The sequence below is a fragment of the Macadamia integrifolia genome, chromosome 3 (genome assembly GCF_013358625.1).
Source record: "Macadamia integrifolia cultivar HAES 741 chromosome 3, SCU_Mint_v3, whole genome shotgun sequence".
NCBI classification, from domain to species: Eukaryota; Viridiplantae; Streptophyta; class Magnoliopsida; order Proteales; family Proteaceae; genus Macadamia; species Macadamia integrifolia.
The window spans coordinates 22,244,212-22,262,944 of NC_056559.1; the positions used below are offsets into that span (position 1 = coordinate 22,244,212).

At 39.5% G+C, this 18,733-nt stretch overlaps 1 protein-coding gene across 1 annotated transcript in view; it reads left to right on the forward strand.

Annotated features, from left to right (window-relative positions):
* Positions 1-2,050: 2,050 nt before the first annotated feature.
* The window catches only part of LOC122073896 (KH domain-containing protein At4g18375-like), a 28,268-nt gene continuing 11,585 nt past the window's right edge, over positions 2,051-18,733 (forward strand). The window contains exons 1-2 of the mRNA XM_042638587.1: positions 2,051-2,763; positions 18,204-18,653. Of these exons, the coding sequence (XP_042494521.1) occupies positions 2,125-2,763; positions 18,204-18,653 (1,089 nt within the window). The 5' untranslated portion in view covers positions 2,051-2,124. The remainder of the gene's footprint in view (positions 2,764-18,203; positions 18,654-18,733) is intronic.

The following is an 18,733-nucleotide window of genomic DNA, read 5'->3' on the forward strand; positions in this document are numbered from 1 at the left end:
TTGAGAGTTGGGATCCTAGGGGAGAATACATTATAGATTCCTTGTTAATGCTGGTGAAGATTTCTATCTGAAGCATATTCCTTGCGTAAAGAGTCCTTCCCAGAGAAACTTCCTGGATTCAGGGGGGAATGCATTCTACTGAGTTGGCGAGATGCTTTCGCCTTTCACCGGCTATAGTCAAGTCTATGGAGCAAGGTCATACAAGGGTCAAGTGCGGGCTCAACCTGAATGACAACCGGGCTAGGTCTACGGCTAGACAGAGACCGAGCTGGAGGGACGGTGGGAGGAAGGCCGAGCCGTGAGCTCGTCCTAACCATGATCGAGCTGGAGGCTCAGTGGGACGAAGGCCGAGCTATAAGCTCGACCTAACCATGACCGAGCTGGAGGCTTTGTGGGACGAAGGCCGAGTTGTGAGCTTGTCCTAACCATGACCGAGGAGGCTCGGTGGGACGAAGGCCGAGCTGTGAGCTTGTCCTAACCATGACCGAGCTGGAAGCTCGGTGCCGGGCCTAGTACTTATTTGGGTTCATCAACTAGCAATAAGACATAAATACTTGATTAAAAAGGACTTTTTGTAGATTAAACTAACTTACTTGACAGTGCATTGGACCTACACTATCTTATCTATTTTTACTTAATCCCATATGCATAATTAAGACCCCAAATATGGGCTTATATAATAGGCCCATTACATTAATAAACCCAAAAAACGAAAGCCAGCTCAATGTCCATAGAATCCAACCATGGGCCAACATAAGTCTTTTGTGGCCCGTTTGTGCCAATTGGAAAATCTTAACTGCATCACCTGCCCTTCCAGATTCCCTGGTCTCAATGGATGTCAGATTTAAGGAACTAAGGACGACTTGCACTTGTCCCAGACAAGCTGGATTACTAAGTTAAGAACTCTATAAATGCTGATGAAACCCAATAGGACCCAAATATTTGTTAAGAATAGTGCCAAACATCATGAAGTGGACTACAATGCCTAAGTGGTCTACGTTGGTTTATAATTCTAAACATTATGAATTGGAGGAAAATGCTTATGTGGTCCACATTCTCTTCTTGCTGCTTGCATATACTGCATTTGTTAGGGTTCCTTCGATCTCTAGAGTTCTGCTCAACAATACTAAGGATTTTTTCCAACTACCACAGTGCATGGTTGCACCATGTTGTTTACATGCTCAAGAAGATTTGGTCCTCTCCTCTTTTGTTAAGGTGCATCTGTAAAATGTTTTACAGTGAATATCCGTTGGAATTTGCATTCCAGATTCTTGAGCCTTCAAGATGAAGGTGGATCCTTGAATTATAAAATATTCTCAATAGATATACATTACCTTGTTTACCAATCTTGTGGCTGTGGGTTTTTATTTTTTATTTTCATTAATAACATGTAGCTCCATATAATGGCTTTTCTCAGGTTGCAAAATTTTTCGAGCTCCATGCTAGTTATCCTCCCAAATCCTTAAAAACCATTTTCTGTACCCCAACCTAAAGCTACAAAACTGCTGTAAATCTCATGAATCTCACCGGTTTGAGTTGGGCATTCTATCTAAAAGGCATTAGCTTGGATCTGTGTAAGCACTTGGGCATTTGGGCTCTTGTTTCATTTAGTTGCTTGTGCTATCATTTTTTGGTCACATCCTCACTATGGATTTATGTGTGTACACTAACCAAGGCATCAAAATTCTGTGGATAAACTCACCGAGGCATCAAAATACTATACATTAAAGTTGATTAACAATGCTAGGTGGGTCTGTGGGCTGTGAGGATAATGTTTTTGCATAATTATGTCAATTAGTTACTACTTGCATGCTTGCTTCCTGTTTCCTGAATTGCCTAAACTTTCAACTATATGATATACGACAGAAGACTCTGTTGGCTCCTTTTTTTCTGGACAGAGAGCAGTTTACTGTTGGCAATTAATGTTTTCTACACTCCCCAAAAAATGAGGAAATATCATTTTGCATATACATGTTTTATACATCTATGCGATAGATACACTGAATATTGTTGAATTCTTTGTTTTTTTTTTGGTGGGGGGGGATACACTGATGACCATCTCTGCCAAAAAAATTCTCAGGCTTTGATCGTGCTCCAATATTGTAAGATCTCTATTTTATCATTATGGATAAGAACAAGCCAGGTTCTTTCAAGAAACGATTCCAATTTAAGAGAAAAAAGAGCAACAAAAAAAGCCAAAGGCCAAATTTTAGTTATGAACAGAGTGCCGGACCTCCTGGTGCTTCTGACACGGTCTATCGTATTCTCTGTCCAAGTAGCAAGATTGGTAGTGTTATTGGGAAAGGTGGTAGCATAATCAATGCCTTGAGAGATGAGACCCGTGCCAAGATCAGAGTCGCTGAATCTGTTCCTGGTTCAGATGAAAGAGTAATCATTATATTTAGCTCTGCGACAAGAAAGCCTAGAAGATACAATGCCAATGAAGATGATGAGGATGATGTTCTCTCTGAGAATGAACAGGAGCCCATGCAACCACATTGTCCTGCCCAGGATGCTCTGTTAAAAATTCATGAACGAATTGCTGAGGAAGATGATCTCTTTGGTGGCATAACATGTGAAGATAATAATGAAACCAATGTGGTCACTACACGCCTTCTTGTTCCAAACAATCAAGTGGGGTGTCTTCTAGGCAAAGGTGGAAACATCATACAGAAATTGCGTACTGAAACTAGTGCAAACATTCGTATCCTGCCTGCAGAGCACCTGCCTACTTGTGCAATGAACACTGATGAGTTAGTGCAGGTAATGTACTGTTGCACCTGTTCACTGGTTTTTTCAGTTATTCTTGTCTTTTGAAAGGAACAATCTGGTGTAGTAAATTTTATGTTTTGGTGTACTTTTTAATTATATATTTTTTTTTTCTGTTTCACATTGAAAGAATGCAGAAAGTTACAAATTGGCATATAATATCTATATTTTTTTCTGTCATCGCATGATCTCTCTTCTCTAGGTTAAGTGATAATTCTGCCACTTGAAACGTCTTCATGATGGTAGAGTTTATTCTCTGGTTAGAGTGCTTCATGTATTGAATGAGCTATTGACAGTTTTTAGTCAATCATAATTGACAAGGCTAGACTTGAATGCATGTTGTCTAATTTTCTGGTTTATATGTTCTGGAACATTTTTTTGTTTACTTTTGCTTTTGGAATTTCGCTTCATACCTTGAAAAGCTGGCATAATTGTTGTTGATTTTTTCAAAGAAAATTGGCATCTATATTTATTATCTGGTATTTCCAATCATAGCTATATCTTTCTTCCCCTCCATTCTCTTTACTAGTATATGGTTAAGTTTATACCACTTGCAAGGACCTATTTGTAGGTTGAGGACTATTTAAATACTTAGATACTGGTCTTTTAACTTAATACAATATAATTTATTATTGGTGCTATTATTGTTATTTATTTAATGGTTCTTCATGTGGCTGACTAGTGCAACAAACCTTAACTCAGGTTGCTGTGGGCCCACTAAAATAATGAAATGCTTAGCTACAATGAGCAGTGGCAATTTCATAAATTTTAGAACAGTTGACAGCCCTTTATAGTAAAGAAATAGGCACAGTGACCTATTGTTAAATAAATTTAGAAGAGGGGATTTTCTGGAAATTTCAGGAAAGGAATGGAATAGAAATAGAAATAGAAATAGGCACAGTGATCTATTGTTTAAATAAATTTAGAAGAGAGGGGATTTTCTGGAAGTTTTAAGTCAGGAAAGGAATGAAACAGAAATAACTTTAATAATGATGGGGCTTTGTTTAATTAGGGTAAAGTACAGTTCGGGTACCCAATGTTTGGAAAATTATGTTTTGGGATACCTGATGTTTCACCAATTACTTTTGAGGTACCTCACGTCTCACCAATGATTCATTCAAGTTTCATTAATTTTTTATAATTTCAATTTTACCCCTTCCCTCCCCACTCCCTCCCCACTCCCTCCCATGCAACCGCTCCACTCCCTTCCCTGCTGGTAACCTCCCCCTCCCGCCCCATCTTGCTTCATGCAGATCCACCCCCACCTTTCCCCATTCTCTTCCCTCTGCTCTGTCTCCCACCCCCATCTCCAAGACTTACATGTTCAAGTCATCTTTTTGAAACCAATCTCTCCAAGCTCCTTCAGACGTTTTTTTTTCTTTCATACTTAGTCTCTAGTTGATGGGTCCATATCCGTCACTGGATGAGGTTCAGAAGGGGGCCCTTTGGAGAGATCACTATTGGATATGACACTGAAGCAGGTACTCCTGGATTGAAAGGAAGAGGAACACCATTGCCGACAAGTAAGCTGTCTTTTACAGGGAACTCATGTTCTTGATCCTTGCTTGGGTGTTTGTCTAAGTGAAGCTTTGCTAATTGTCTCCATGTTAGAGTGGCCAGACTGTAGATGGCTACTATCTGCTGGCTCAACATTCACATCAATGATCTCACGTGCTTTTGCCCCTCCTTATTGAGGGGGAAAGTTCAATTTCAAGCCATGAGAACTATTAGCAATCGAGTCCTCTAGAGAAGCATCATCCTGCACCAGCATGAAGGAAGAAGCCATCCTCGAATCTGCAAAATTTACGAGCATTTATTAACAGATAATAACAAAGCCCTACACTTTGAAGTCGATCCACTAACTTCTTCTCCCAAGTTTCTCCTGAGAAATACAAACTTTGAAATACACCATCATGTCCATCGTCTTCATCTTCTTCTTCAACCTCAATCTGGATTTTGCTAGAATATGAATTGTTATCTATAAATGCCATTAAATCTGAATCAGAAACGTTGAGACAAAACCTTTCACGTTGAAATTTTAAAATGAAACCTCTTGTCATTGGTTGAAAATTGAGAGAGAGAAGAGAGCAGTATGAACTCTGAAATGACATCATTGGTTGAAAACAGATCCGGCTCACCTTCTGTTTCGAAGTCCTAACGACTTGAACTTGTTTACCGGAAACACCAACTACTACCTCTGCTACCATTGCCAGGTCCTTATCTTCTACCCAGATGTTGTGGCCCTTGCAGAAACTCATCTTCACATCTTAACAAGGGAAAACAGAACAGAAGAATCTAAAGTCCTGCAATTTCTTCTGCGGTAGTAGAGCTTATATCAAAGTACATGAAAAGGATTTGAAGGTGCAGCCAGATAGCAGAGGGGCCTTAGACTGAGGGAATAAGACAGATAACAGACTTCTTGCGGGGTCGCTACAGGGGGTTGGGTTTGGTGGTCGCGCAGGGAGGAGGAGAGGGTGGGGGAGTGGGGTTGCTGCAGGGGGTGGGCCGGGGGTTGACACGCGGGGAAGAACAGGGCATGGGATAGGATTTCTAGACAGCAGGGATGAGCTGGGCAGGGGCAGGGGAGCATGGTGGGGTGAGGAGGGAACTGGGTGGGGCTTGGATTAGAAGAAAAAGAAGGGAGAGGGAGGGGGTGGTGGTGGCTGTACCCTGGGTATAAATTATGGTTGGGGAATAGATGAAAATAAAAAAAAAGACATACATAATCCATAATAACACCAACACTCCCCCTCTAGCTGGAGCATATAGATCAAGTAAGCCCAGCGTGCCAACGATCAAGTGAAAGTGTGCAACACCAGTAGCTTTGGTGAAATTATCTGCAGGTTGATCATCAGACCAAACAAAAGGAGTAGAGATCTCCCACGAACTAATCTTCTCATGAATAAAATGGCAAAATCGACCTCTATGCGCTTCGTCTTCTCATGAAACACTGGATTTATGGTAGTCTTGATGGCACATCTTGATTGTCGTAATGGAGAGGTGTCAGAGAATGGATAGTGATGCTGAGATCAGATAATAGACATTGAAGCCACATTAAATCACGAGGGCCATGGACCATCAATCGATACTTAGCTTCAGTAGATGATCAAGAAACTACTAACTGTTTTTTACCCTCAACGAACAGACAATAGCTAGAGGTAGACCGGCGATCATCATGTGCATCAGACCGTACCCATGAACATCAAGGTGACTGTGATTAGCGATACTGAAGGGCCCGAAGCACTGGATTATAATAATGGACACAAGGAGTCTGCGTAGACTGACTAAGCATGCTGACAACATATGAGATGTCAGGCTGACTAATAGTGAGATACAAAAGCTTGCCAACCGGCCTTTGGTAAGTCTTTTTCTTTTGCAACAAAGGAGAGAGATAATGAATGATTCGCCTCAATAGGATTGGAAGCAGGCTTTGTGCCTAGAAGACTTGTCTCATCTGGAAGGTCAAGAACATACTTTCTTTGAGAGATAGCAATGCCCTTGGCAAACTGAGAAAACTTCAATGCCGAAAAAAATACTTCAGGGATCCCAATTCTTTAATAATGTCAAGCTTGCTGGCCAATGAGGATTTGTTCTTCAGGATGTGCTCCAGATCATCACCAGTTAAGATTACGTCATCATCATAAACCAGAAGCACTGTAGTACCGAGCGCTGTTCGAACAAAGGATATCGAATAATCAAAGGCACTAGATTGAAAACCGAACTGAAACAAAGCATCACTAAGCTTCTCAAACCATGCATGGGGAGATTGCTTGAGTCCATAAATTTCCTTAGTAAACGTCAAGCATACCCAACAGGAATGCACTGTAATACCCAGGGGAAGACCCATATAATCTCCTCATGTAAAAGATAGAATAAGATGGGAAATAGGTTAAACTACAGTTATGCTGTTTGTAGGAAAAGATCGAACATGAATAACAAATGGAAGAGAAAACGAAGAGGATAAATGATATGGGTGCCCTTCCGAGTAACTTGAGAAATGGACCCATCAACAAATTTAAGTCCCCAGAAACAGGAATTAATGAAGAAAATCCTTCACGTTTACCTGTCATATGATTGGTGGCTTCCAAGTCTATAATCCAGGAACTAGAAGGAACAAACTGGGAATGATTAGTTGATGCATGATGGGCTGTAATACCTGAGGTTGTGCTACTATCCAGTTTCTCCAGAGTGGCTTTCAAAGAGAACAACTGAGTAGACAACTCCTGGATAGCACGATCATGGGGGTCAATGGAAGTGCCACCATCACTAGAACACTCCCCCCCCCCCCTTTCTTCCCAGTAGAAACCAGATTTGCACTTCTTTCCTAAAATTTGGCTGTTTAAGGTGTGGATAAAGAGTCTGACAATGATCTTTGGTGTGCCTTGGTTTTCCACTGTGGCTGCACTTCAAGTGTTTCTTTTCTTCCTCAGTGAGGCACTGATGCTGAATTCTGTTTTGAGAAGTGCCTGATTTTATACCCTTCTAACCAGCAGCTAAGGTAGACCTGTTCTCTCCATCACTTTTGGACACAGAGGCCGGAGAAGCCTCCCTTCTAATATAATTATAGGCACTCTCAAGTGTTAGAAGATTGTCCTTAGCAAGAACTTGAACATGATGCAACATGCTGCCGCTCCTTTCTGCTTTTGAGTACCTCCAGATTCATGGAGAGAGGTTGATAGTGATCCACATCCTTCCACTTCTTTGTGAGACGGTTGAAATAGTCTTCATATACCTCTCCTTTGGATCCATCACCTATTCTCGTTGAAGGTGAAAATCCGAGCATTGTTATGCCTTATTCCCTTTGCTGTCCTCATTAGGAAGTAATTCTGGCTGATAGTGCTATCGATGGAATGAAGTAACCATCCCATCACTGTGAGATTAAGACTCCCACTCATCATGAGAAGAACCTCCTTGCTTTGATTCCTTCACTTTGCCATTGATATAGCCCATCAACCTTCTACTCCCAATAAACATCTTAGCGGACTGAGCCCACTTAAGATAATTCCTCCCATTAAGGGTCCGTTTGGTATCGTTTCTGTTCCAAAAACTCCATTTCGTGTAAGAAACGGAAATTTCAGTTTCTGTGTCAAAACGCCGTTTTTAAACGATTTAATGCTGTTTGGTGAATCTGTTTCTAGAACAGTTTCAGAACCAAAAAACGACAGTTCTGTCGTTTGGTAATCTTGTTTCAGAAACAGTTTTTTTTTTCTCTTTTCTTTTCTTTTAAGTCAATAATTATAGAAATAACATTAAAATACTATAAGCATATAAATCCTTTGGGACAATAAAATATTACATACCAAATAAAAAAAACATGGTTTCAAAAGGATGAATAAAACAGTATTAACAATGCCTTGTCCAAGTTAATTGTTACATAATTCCCCAACTTTTCACTTTTTGTACAAGTCTAAAGACTTGAATGCTTGGAGGATGTCTTTCATCTTATTTGTTTGGTCCTCTAATCCTTTAAGTGTTTCTTCCAGATATCCTTTCATGTATTCATTCGAAGTGGACGGTGGTGTGGATGCTGTTGATGCTGAGCTTGAGCTTTCTGAACATAATGTATGTTGTTTGGTAGAGATATGTGTTTCATCTTTCAACCATGCAAACATACCACATCCACGGTTATCAGCCTATATCACATAATAGATGTGATTAGGGTCGTTAAAATTTAACATAGAATTAAAAAAAAAATCTAAAATTATCTATAGGTATAAATCAATCGTAGAAATGAATTACCCCAGTTGAATTTGGGCAACATAGAAAATACTGTCCCTTGTTTGGACTTTTCGTCGCAGTTCTTACTTTGCATTGACCTTTACCACATCTAAATAGATGTAGTTGGTCCACCCACATGAAAAAATTACATGAATCTTGACATTTGAAAAATTCTCTTCCAATATTTTTACCCGACTTGGTTGTATATTTATCACAACTCTTCCTGCAAATTTCACAATTTGCTCTTATGAGTGGGGGCATAGAAGAAGTCATCTATAACAGTAATTTAAATATCAAAGAAGTTAATATAGCATCCAAATATATGGCATTCATAATAATATATCAACTTGTACCACATACATAAATGTAACATAAAACAAGTACTACATCACTTGAAACATCAATTTAGGTTTTTAGTTTTGTCAAAATAGTTATCGGTTTTAGTTTTCAACTAGTTTTGACATCCTTTGCTGTTTAGCCATTGCATTTGTAATTCTTAGCCTAGTGGCATTCATCTCTTTTACCCGATTTCGTTGATTTGATTGTGTTGTAGAATGATCAACGAAATCTTCATGTGGCGGATTCAAGTCATCTTCTGCAACTTTTAAATCATCACTTATCCCCACGAATTCAACATCAACAATATGCTCTTCTCGAATATAGTTGTGTAGCCCACAACATGCCATTACGATTGATGCCTGAGCTTTCATTGGGAACTGGTGCATTAGCCTTAAAATTTGAAATTTGTTCTTCAATACCCCAAATGTACGTTCAATGACATTCCGAAGTGATGAATGTCTATAATTGAACAACTCTTTTGCTGTTCTTGGGGATCTACGCCCTTTGTAGTCCGGTAGATGGTATCTTTCACCCCTAAATGGTGTCAAAAATCCAGATTGGCTAGCATACCCATAGTCGACAACATAATACTTTCCTACAGACAAAAAATAATATATGTTAGGACGTATACACTCAAATGAAAATCTAATATACTAGTAAAGTTAATACCTGGAGGTGGATGTGGAAAACTCAATTGAGGATCATTCCTTGCATGTTCAAGTACTCGACAATCATTTGCACTACCTTCCCATCCCGCATACACGTGAATCGCATGTCAAATGAACATGCACACATCACATTTTGAGTTGTGATCCCCTTCCGATTCTTATATTGAGTTTGATCCTCTCTTGGAACTACTGCATGGATGTGAGTACCATCTATGGCGCCAATACAGTGCTATGACATATAGTGACAATTAAATGATCACTACATATAAGAATATAAATATTCATATATTTAATTACAAACATGTATCATATTAACATATTTACCGTGAAAAAAGGGTAGTATTTCGGATTCTGTGCAATCTCTGTCGGTATCATATTGACATCTGACAGTCTGATTTTCTCCTTACCCAGGCGTTGCATTGCAATCAAGACAACATTGAATGTTCGACTAACTGTTTCTCCTGAGTGGTTGAAATGATTTTGGGTGTCTCTATTACTTGAGCCCTTCCTAACAATCCATAGGAACATTCCAAGCTATTCATCCACTCGGATGTTGGTCGTGTCTTTCAACCACCCCCTATGTCTAACATAATCACATAGGTTGAGGAAGACATGACGTTCCATCCTAAACTCTTCATAACATCTGTTGGCATGCCCATTCAATACCTCATGCATCATGACAACACCTGGAAATACACTATCCCTACATGGTTCTCGAATATATACAGGTTCACTTAGTAATTCCATTCCCATGTGAATGATCGCATCTTCTTCATCACTAGAAGTTTCACATAATGCATTTGACATAACTGCAACAAATTAACAAATACTTCTCAATTTGAAACAAATAACTGTAAAACATGACAATTTGACACTTCGTCTCAACCCAAAACACATGTTCAACATTACACTAGGGGTGTCAATCGGTCGGTCCGGCTCGGTTTCGGTCCGGGTTGAGTCGGTTTTGGTGTGGGAAAGCTGAAACCGAAACCAAACCAATAAGAAAATCCCGGTTTCAGTTTGGTTTCGGTTTCGGTGCGGTTTGATTTCGGTTTGTCTTCGGTTTCTTAAATCAATTTGTAACCGGGTTGGTTTTGGTTTTTGGTCTAGTTTGGATTCGACTTTCCATACAAATGTATACAAAACTATGCACATTTTGATTTTTTTAATGAATTTTGGAGCGTTTCAGTTTCTTACTGGTTTGGTTTCAGTTTCGGTCCGGGTTTTGAGCCGGTTTCGGTTTGGTTTCGGATTCATCTGGTTTCCGGTGCGGTTCGGTTTGGTTTTGGGGTTGCAATACTCCAAACCGAACCGAACCAATAAGGCTTCGGTTCGGTTCGGTCCGGTCTGTGTTGTTATCGGTTTGGTCCGGCCGGTTTTACCGGTTCGGTTTAGGAATTGACACCCCTACATTACACACATCGATAATAGAAAAAAAACAAAAGAACTAAAACACAAGAAGCCATCATCGAAAGTATTGTCCTGAATCCAAAATGATCAAAAGTAGCATTCAAACACAACCTCAACTACTCCAAGGCATCTAAAAGCCAAGTCCTCTTAACAGGCTCTGCACAGACAAACAACTCCCTTCAACTAGGATCAACACACATATGACTGGTGGCCTTCAAGTATGTCTCCTTTGATATATCCGGTATAGAGGATAATACCGCCTCACATCTCACACTGAAATCTCGAGGATGAGATGCACCTTCCCCACCACGAACAGGAGATGTAACGGAAGTATTGGATGCTTTCTCAATTTTAATGGATAAATACTTCCCATACAAGTCCTTGACGTGGCTATCTCCCTTATTGGCGCTCTTTTTTCTTCATCCCGTGGGTGTCCTATCAAGATTTCGCTTTGTGGTGGTCTGAGTTGGAGTAGGAGTATCCTCATGGAAGGAGTCAGTCATGCCTAAATGCACCGAGGTACTAGGGGATTCAAAGACTTGCTCAATATCAATAGTATTAACAGCTTTGATGTCATCCAAATCTTAAGCGCTGTCAACCCCTAAGTAACCTCTAACATTTGAATCCCCAAATACCATGCTCAAATCTGGCCAATTGCTTAGTCCATACTTCTTGTATTTCAACCAACCTGGATTTGCCTGCATAAGCAGTCATTGTATCACTCAGATGTACTACTTATTGCAATCTAATTTTGAAATAATTCAACTAACTAGTGAGATCTATTGTACCTGTATTGCCCTATCGGACTCATCATCAACTGTGACTGATTTTGTCATTGAGTTCCACCCAAATCCAGTTGTGTCAGTAGTCTCTTGAATTGTTGGTACTTGTGTTTCAACTTGTTCATCTTGTTGCGTAATTGTTCTCTTCCAACTGTACGATTTAAAGCTTTCTGAAATTGCTTTGTAATGTCCTCCCATCCAGTTTTGTTAAATGAATTACTGGATTTGTGATCATTTTTTACAGCTTCTTTCATTGCCTCAATAAAAATAGTAGTCTCAAGTTCTGACCACTTAATGGCAGGGATACTACTTCTAGACATAATAGCTAAACATTATAAGTTAGTGTAAAAAGTTAGCGTACTGGGTTAAAAAAGACTGAACACTAAAAAAAGAAATGACAAAGCTAATATTCTGAATATGATACAAACATTTGTAAAACATATTTACATGCATGAAGACTAACAATTTCTTGTACTAAAGAAACAAAAAGTAATATAAGCGACATAAGACCAAGCAAAGTAACAAAGAAACCCAAGTAACAATGTCTTATTACAATTATCAAATAAAAATTACCAAAGAAATCTGAAAATCAGATTTGGAATCATACCCAAGCAAAGTAACAAAGCTCCAATAAAATCAGATTTGGGGAGAGATAATGGAAAGACCAATAAAACCGAGCAAAGTAACAAAGAAATCAAGCATAATAGAAATGGGAAGATGAATTCTGTTCTGGCAGCAGCCCTGTTTTCGACTTAAGTTTGAAATGGACTGAATTACTATAGCTTTGTGAAATATATAAAGATAGAAGAATAAAATCAAAGCACATCCAACGCCCACATATGATATCTCCACCTAGGAAAAGTAGCACCACAACATAGATGAAACGGAACCAAAAACAGGGCCTAACCAACCTACTGATCACATGTTCTCTGTTATCAATTCCCTTAATATTTTTTTATACTTCTCCCACAAAATAACCACTGGAATCTGCATTAAACAACAAATGTTTGTTGGCTAAAGACACTCAATGCCACCTAACAGAGCAACGTTAGGAGACACTAAGAACACAAAGTATTGCATTAAACCTTGAGTGCTAATCATAAAATGCAAATCACTTTAGAATAGAATTGATGCACCAAATTGATACGGCAAGTCCCCTATATCAAAAACGATACCTGGGGTTTCCGCATGAAACACAAACAACAGCCCATCATTCGAGAAAAAGAGGTCAACATTCCCTCTTTCAACTTATAATGTTAAATATGAAGTCCCGAAGCAGCCCATGAAAGACACATAACACAAAGCATACCCTTTGGGTAACCCATCTATGAGCTCTGAAAATCCACAAGAAATTACAGAGTCCACGCCAAGATTCTCAAGTTTCAACTTACGTTCGTGTAAATGTGGCCATGGATCTCCACCATGGTCGTATATCCGAGATTCTATCACTTCCGTAGAGTGATTCGGAAGCGGATAATTGATGCGGAAATGCTCCTCGAAAGCATGAGTAGACAGGAGAACACAAACCGATCAGGCGCTTGGAATTAGGATTCCTAAGTGCAGCTGACGCCATTGAAGTGAGAGAAAGTGAACAGAGAGACAAAAACAGTAGGAAGCCCTAGAATCGGAAGTCTCAGAGGTTCATTCAGAGAGGCGGTGATGAAGAGGGGGTTTAAGCCTTGAGGTTTAAAGGGTTGGATTTTCCCATAGAAGGGTTATTATTGTTGATATCGACATTGGTAATTAAGGGAGATCTAAGCAGCAGATCATCCCCATCCTTTGAAATATTCGAGACCTCCCCAATAAAGGCCTTCAACCATGATTGTTGCAGATCAAGTCTGTCGCTCTGGAGATACAAGATTTCTCAAAAAATAACCCTAGAAAAACCCAAGTCCGATCGGTCAAATTGCAGAGGCTTTAGAGGTAAACAATACCGAACTCTCCATTCTTGATTTGGGTTGTAGATCAAGGTATTATAAGGTTTATTGAGGTCATGATCCATCATCAACATATCAGAGAAGATGCAAAGAGCTAGGGCATACCTGTTTGAGCGACAATGAGCAGAGATCAAAAGAGGAAACCAAGGTTGATCGTGCTGCTCTTCTTCGTCGATCGGTCTTCTTCTTCTTCAGTTCTGTGTGCGCAAAGATGAAAGGCAGAGGTGAAAAAAGAGGGCGAGTGTATTCCGTCGGTCGAACTTGAGAGTGAAGTCGAGGATTCAAGGTTGATTGTGCTTCTCTTCTCCAGCGAGCGGTCTTCTTCTTCTCCAGTTCTGAGTGCGCGAAGTTGAAAGGCAGAGGTGAAAAAAAGAGGCAAGTATTTTATCGTGAACTTGTCTCTGAAGTTGTGAAAAAAGGTTCATTTTTTAGATTGTTTGGAATGAAACAACATGGACAGAACACCCTCTTGTCGTTCCGTCTTCGGTCCTTCAAATCGTTTTTTTTTCCAACTTTTGTTTCAAAAAAACTGAGATACATCATATGGCTGCCAAACGGTTTTTTGCCTTTTTTTGTTCTATTGAAACGGAAAAATGATAGAAACGTTTCTTAAGAACAATACCAAATGGGTCCTAAGTTTCACCGTAGTGATCATCATCACAGGATTTTAACTTCTGGAAGAAACTGTTGTCGTCGAGGCATGTCTGATAATGCGTGGGGCGACATCAAGTACGTAAAGCCTTCCTTTTTAACTCTAATGGTGTTCCGTGCACCATCATAAAGAATACAACTTGTCGCTTCCAAGGTCAGTCTAGAAGAATAAAGAAGTTAGGACTTAGAATAGTCAAAATGTGTCAATAACAATAGATAATGGCAGTCCTGTAAATATATCAAGCTCTCATTGGGGAGTGACAAGACTATAATTAAATAGAATCTTTAAAGGGCACTTTGGAAGGCATAAAGTAGTTAGGACTTAGAAGGGATTCTTATTTAAAGAAGGGACAGATTTGGAAATAACATGAAATAAGGGTAAGTGCTGAATTAAAAACAAAGGGAGGGGTAATGGTGGGAAACAAAATAAATAAACCAACAACCATGCATGAGATAGTCTTCAGGCTCATAACACCAAAGGTCAGTGGGAAACTTGGCCTGATTCAAGGTGGGAATTCTCACTCAACAGGAACCAATCTTCCTGAAATTCAGGGGTTAAGATTCCTCACACTGGGTCCTCTTGAAAGCACATAATCACAGGCTTACACAGGGGGGATTATCGCGGCTGAGTTATCTTCTACCTTTGGCAGACTAGCAGCGGAAACCAGGGAAACAGAAGCAAATTGATAGCAGCAATCAGAGCAGAAAATTGATGCTGGAAGGTAGGCCAGCAGCAACCGAAACCATATCAAGTAGAAATTGATTGGAAGGAGAGGTAAATCCCAGCAACAACTATATTCAGCAGCATACCAGATGCAACGATACCGGTAGCAGATCAATTACAGTATCAGAAATTAGCAGAACCAGAAAAATCAGTTCATCAGCAACCAGAATGATAATCGATCAAACCCTATCGTTCAGCCGCAATCAATTCATCAGCTATTAGCAGAATTAGAAATAGAAGGATCTTCAGAAACAAATCCTCCATCACATTCATCCACATCAACAATTGATTCAGCAGCAAATCAATATAGTAGCAGATGGGAATACGAGAGCAGCACCGACAGTATACGAAATAGCAGGTATGATCTTCATAAAATAAAAAATAAAAGTCCTCTAATTAGGAAATAGAAATCTAGCCTATCTAGGAAATAAGAGAAACTAAGGAAGAAAATAAATAAACTATATCACGTTTGTACAAACCCCTAATCGTGACTCATATCTTAACAAAATCTATCCAAAAGGCGATGGGGCAGTGTGAAATTATTACTTTTGTCTAGCAGATGCCCCATCTATGGCGTAGAGAGTGACATGTCTTGAAGATTCAAAATCTGTAGCTGCTTTGAAAGCGTGGTAAGGTAGATGTACGTGACTCTGGTGCGAAGTGTCATTTTCTGTGTGCATGAAGTTCCATGCCCCGCATCACACCGAATCAACTCCAGGGGGTTAAGACCATGTGCATTTTAAAGTGTTTTAAGATTCCAAGTTAGATTATCTCGGCCGATCATCTTTATCCTTGATTGGGGGAACGAAAAATGTTTAGTACCTATGAGGCAATGAGGGCTTGAAACGTAAGGAGTTACTTGTTGACGTGACCTGCTGGGTGTCATGAATAATGCCTATCCAACGTCTGTAACCTCTTGTGTTTTCTGAGATTTAAGCCGATGCCTCCTACATTAATCCAATAGGCTAGATCTTTCCCTGTGATCTAGAAGTTCTAATCTAATTGCTGTAAGGCCTCCTGAGCTATGGTCCTTTGCAGGTACATTGTACAAGCTACAAAGATTCATAACTCCCTCATCCTAGCTCAGATTGGGGAGTTTCAAAGGCGAAAATTCTTTTTTTCTCTTGCATCACACACCCTGCAACAAGAGAGAAGAGAATGGGAATGAGAAAAAGGGAAAAATAGCAAGTGTGTGTGGGCTTGCATTGAAGACCTTCTACCTACCTAGGGTTTTGTTTTTGAGCTCCATTAAAGGCCCTTGGAGGTATTTTGTTGTGCATTCATGATGCTACGCTAACTGCCAATGTACACTTGAATAGTCAAGTTCTCCAGACAATGGAGGAGTTGAAGATTCCAGCGAGCAGTGGTGGCTCTTAGGAACATTTCAAGGTACCAAGGTTTGTTGCAAACAAGGGGCTGTAAGCTTTCCATCATTGTATCTATTTCAAGCATATTACTTGTATCCCTGTTTCATGCTAGACATAGGGTTATGTATGTTGAACCTATGCTAGATGTGTTTTATCCATAGGGCATTGTTATAAGCCCAGTGTTTATTTTCTGAAAGAGGTGCTCAGTGGGTGCTGGACACTGAGAGTGGGTGCTCCTTGGTAGTGGTAATTATCGTTTGTATTGGCATCGTAGTTCCTTCTCAATTCTATGTTGGAAAAATTTGGGTCTGGTACTTCTAGCTGTAGTTGTAGCTAAAAGTAGTGTATTGAGTAGATATGAAGCCTTTGGTGGCATTACTCTTGGGACGTAGTCATATTGCCAGACCTCGTAACGATCCCTGTGTTGTGGGTGTGGACATTATTTGTGCATGTGGTAACAGTTGTTTTTAAAAATTAATGCATCATAGTTTTCCTAATAAGAATTACAAGACTCCATATGGAAATTGAAACTGATATAAAGGACTCAGACAATTATTTGACATTTGACAAACCCATTAGCTGTTGGTTGGCCCTGCATTAATATTATTGTGTTGTGCTGACTCCTTTGAGATCCTTTCTTCATTGGTTTGGACTTTGTGAAGCCTATTTTAAAAATTGGTACTAATTCATAACTCTTATTCATTATTCTACCATGTCGGTGTGATGTAGCCATTGCTCTTGTTGTTTATTTGTATATTCTAGCATTTCTATACTAGTTCTATTGAATTTTATAGTTAAGTTATGGTTTTGATTCTTTAATTTCCTTCTCTTGCTTTTTCTCTCTTCAACTTGACCTGCGCTAACCAAATACTAACTCACAATTTGAGATGCCCTAAACCATAACTTTTGGCTATCTTGTCTTGACTAAAGGTTTCTTCAAAAGAAAATCACACCCTACTGAAACGTTGGCATAGATCTGTTTGCATTTTAATCCTGATTTAAATATTCCTCCTACTTTTCCTACATTGATATGCTGTAAATGTGAAGAATGATGAAAAAGGAAATCGAGAAATGTTGTATGACATTGGTACTTAATCCATTTTGAAGGGTCATGTGACAAGTTTGTTTTGAATGATTATTTACTCTTTTCTGATTCAAGATTTTACTCGAGCAAGAGGCTGCATGTGTTTGGGGATTTGTACAGGAGTCAGGGTTCCTGACACTCTCCCGATGTATGATTGAAATGTACATATGTGATATGTATCTAATAATTGGATATAGTATTCTGTTGCTTTGGCTGATTTTTAAGATAGTGATTCCGGTCAGATGCTTACAAGGTTCGTGACCTTGGATCCTACTCTCCTTGGATAAAGTGCTTTAAACCTAGATGGTTTAAAGGTTGCTGCACTACAGTTGCAACTTAGGTATTTGTTGGATCAGTGCGTGCTTGTTCTCATACTCTTGATATTGTGAAAAGTTTGATTTGTGTTTTTTTCTAGTGATCTATTTATGTTTTCGAGCTTTTTGACAGAGCATGCATTATGCCTATTCCTGGGACTTCTAATTTTTTTTTTTCTATGTTATGTGGTTGACATTATGTTGCGGCTTTTCAGATCTATCTATCGAGGGTTGTGTTTCTTCTATGTATCAGTACTTGCTTTGCTCGGGTTTTCATGTATTTGAGAAACCCCTCATATAGAATTTAGTTCTTTTTGTCATTGCTGATGTTTGATTCTGCAAACACACAACATGCACGGTCTACAGGAGATTGGTTCTGGAGAATCTTGCATGGTCTTTGTCATCCAAGATAAACTCTAATTTTGGAAGGCACTTTTCAGATATCTGGACCATCAACTGTGGCAAAGAGGGCTCTCTATGAAGTTTCTACTCTGTTGCACCAGAATCCACGTAGAGATAATCAACCACTGAATTATCCTATGCCTTCTGGGGGCCCTGGATTTTATCCTCCTGGACCTCCTGTTGGAAATATGTTGCCACAAAGAAATCCAATGTGGCCTCACCAGAACTCTGGTGCACATGGTACATCTCGGATGCCATGGATGGGGGGATATGGAAGTGGTTTCGATGGTGTTCCACCTGTAAATGCTGGGGAGGCATCGGATGAGTTCTCTATGAAAATTTTGTGTGCTGCTGGAAGAATTGGTGGGGTAATTGGAAAGGGAGGTTCTACAGTTAGACAGTTACAACAAGAAACGGGAGCTCGCATTCAAGTTGATGATACAATACCTGAGGCGGAGGAACGTTCAATTGTTGTCTCTTCTTTTGAAGTAAACATTTCTACCCTTTAAATGACATCTGGATGAAAATTTTCATTTCAGTTAATTAATAATCATTTTGTAATGATCTC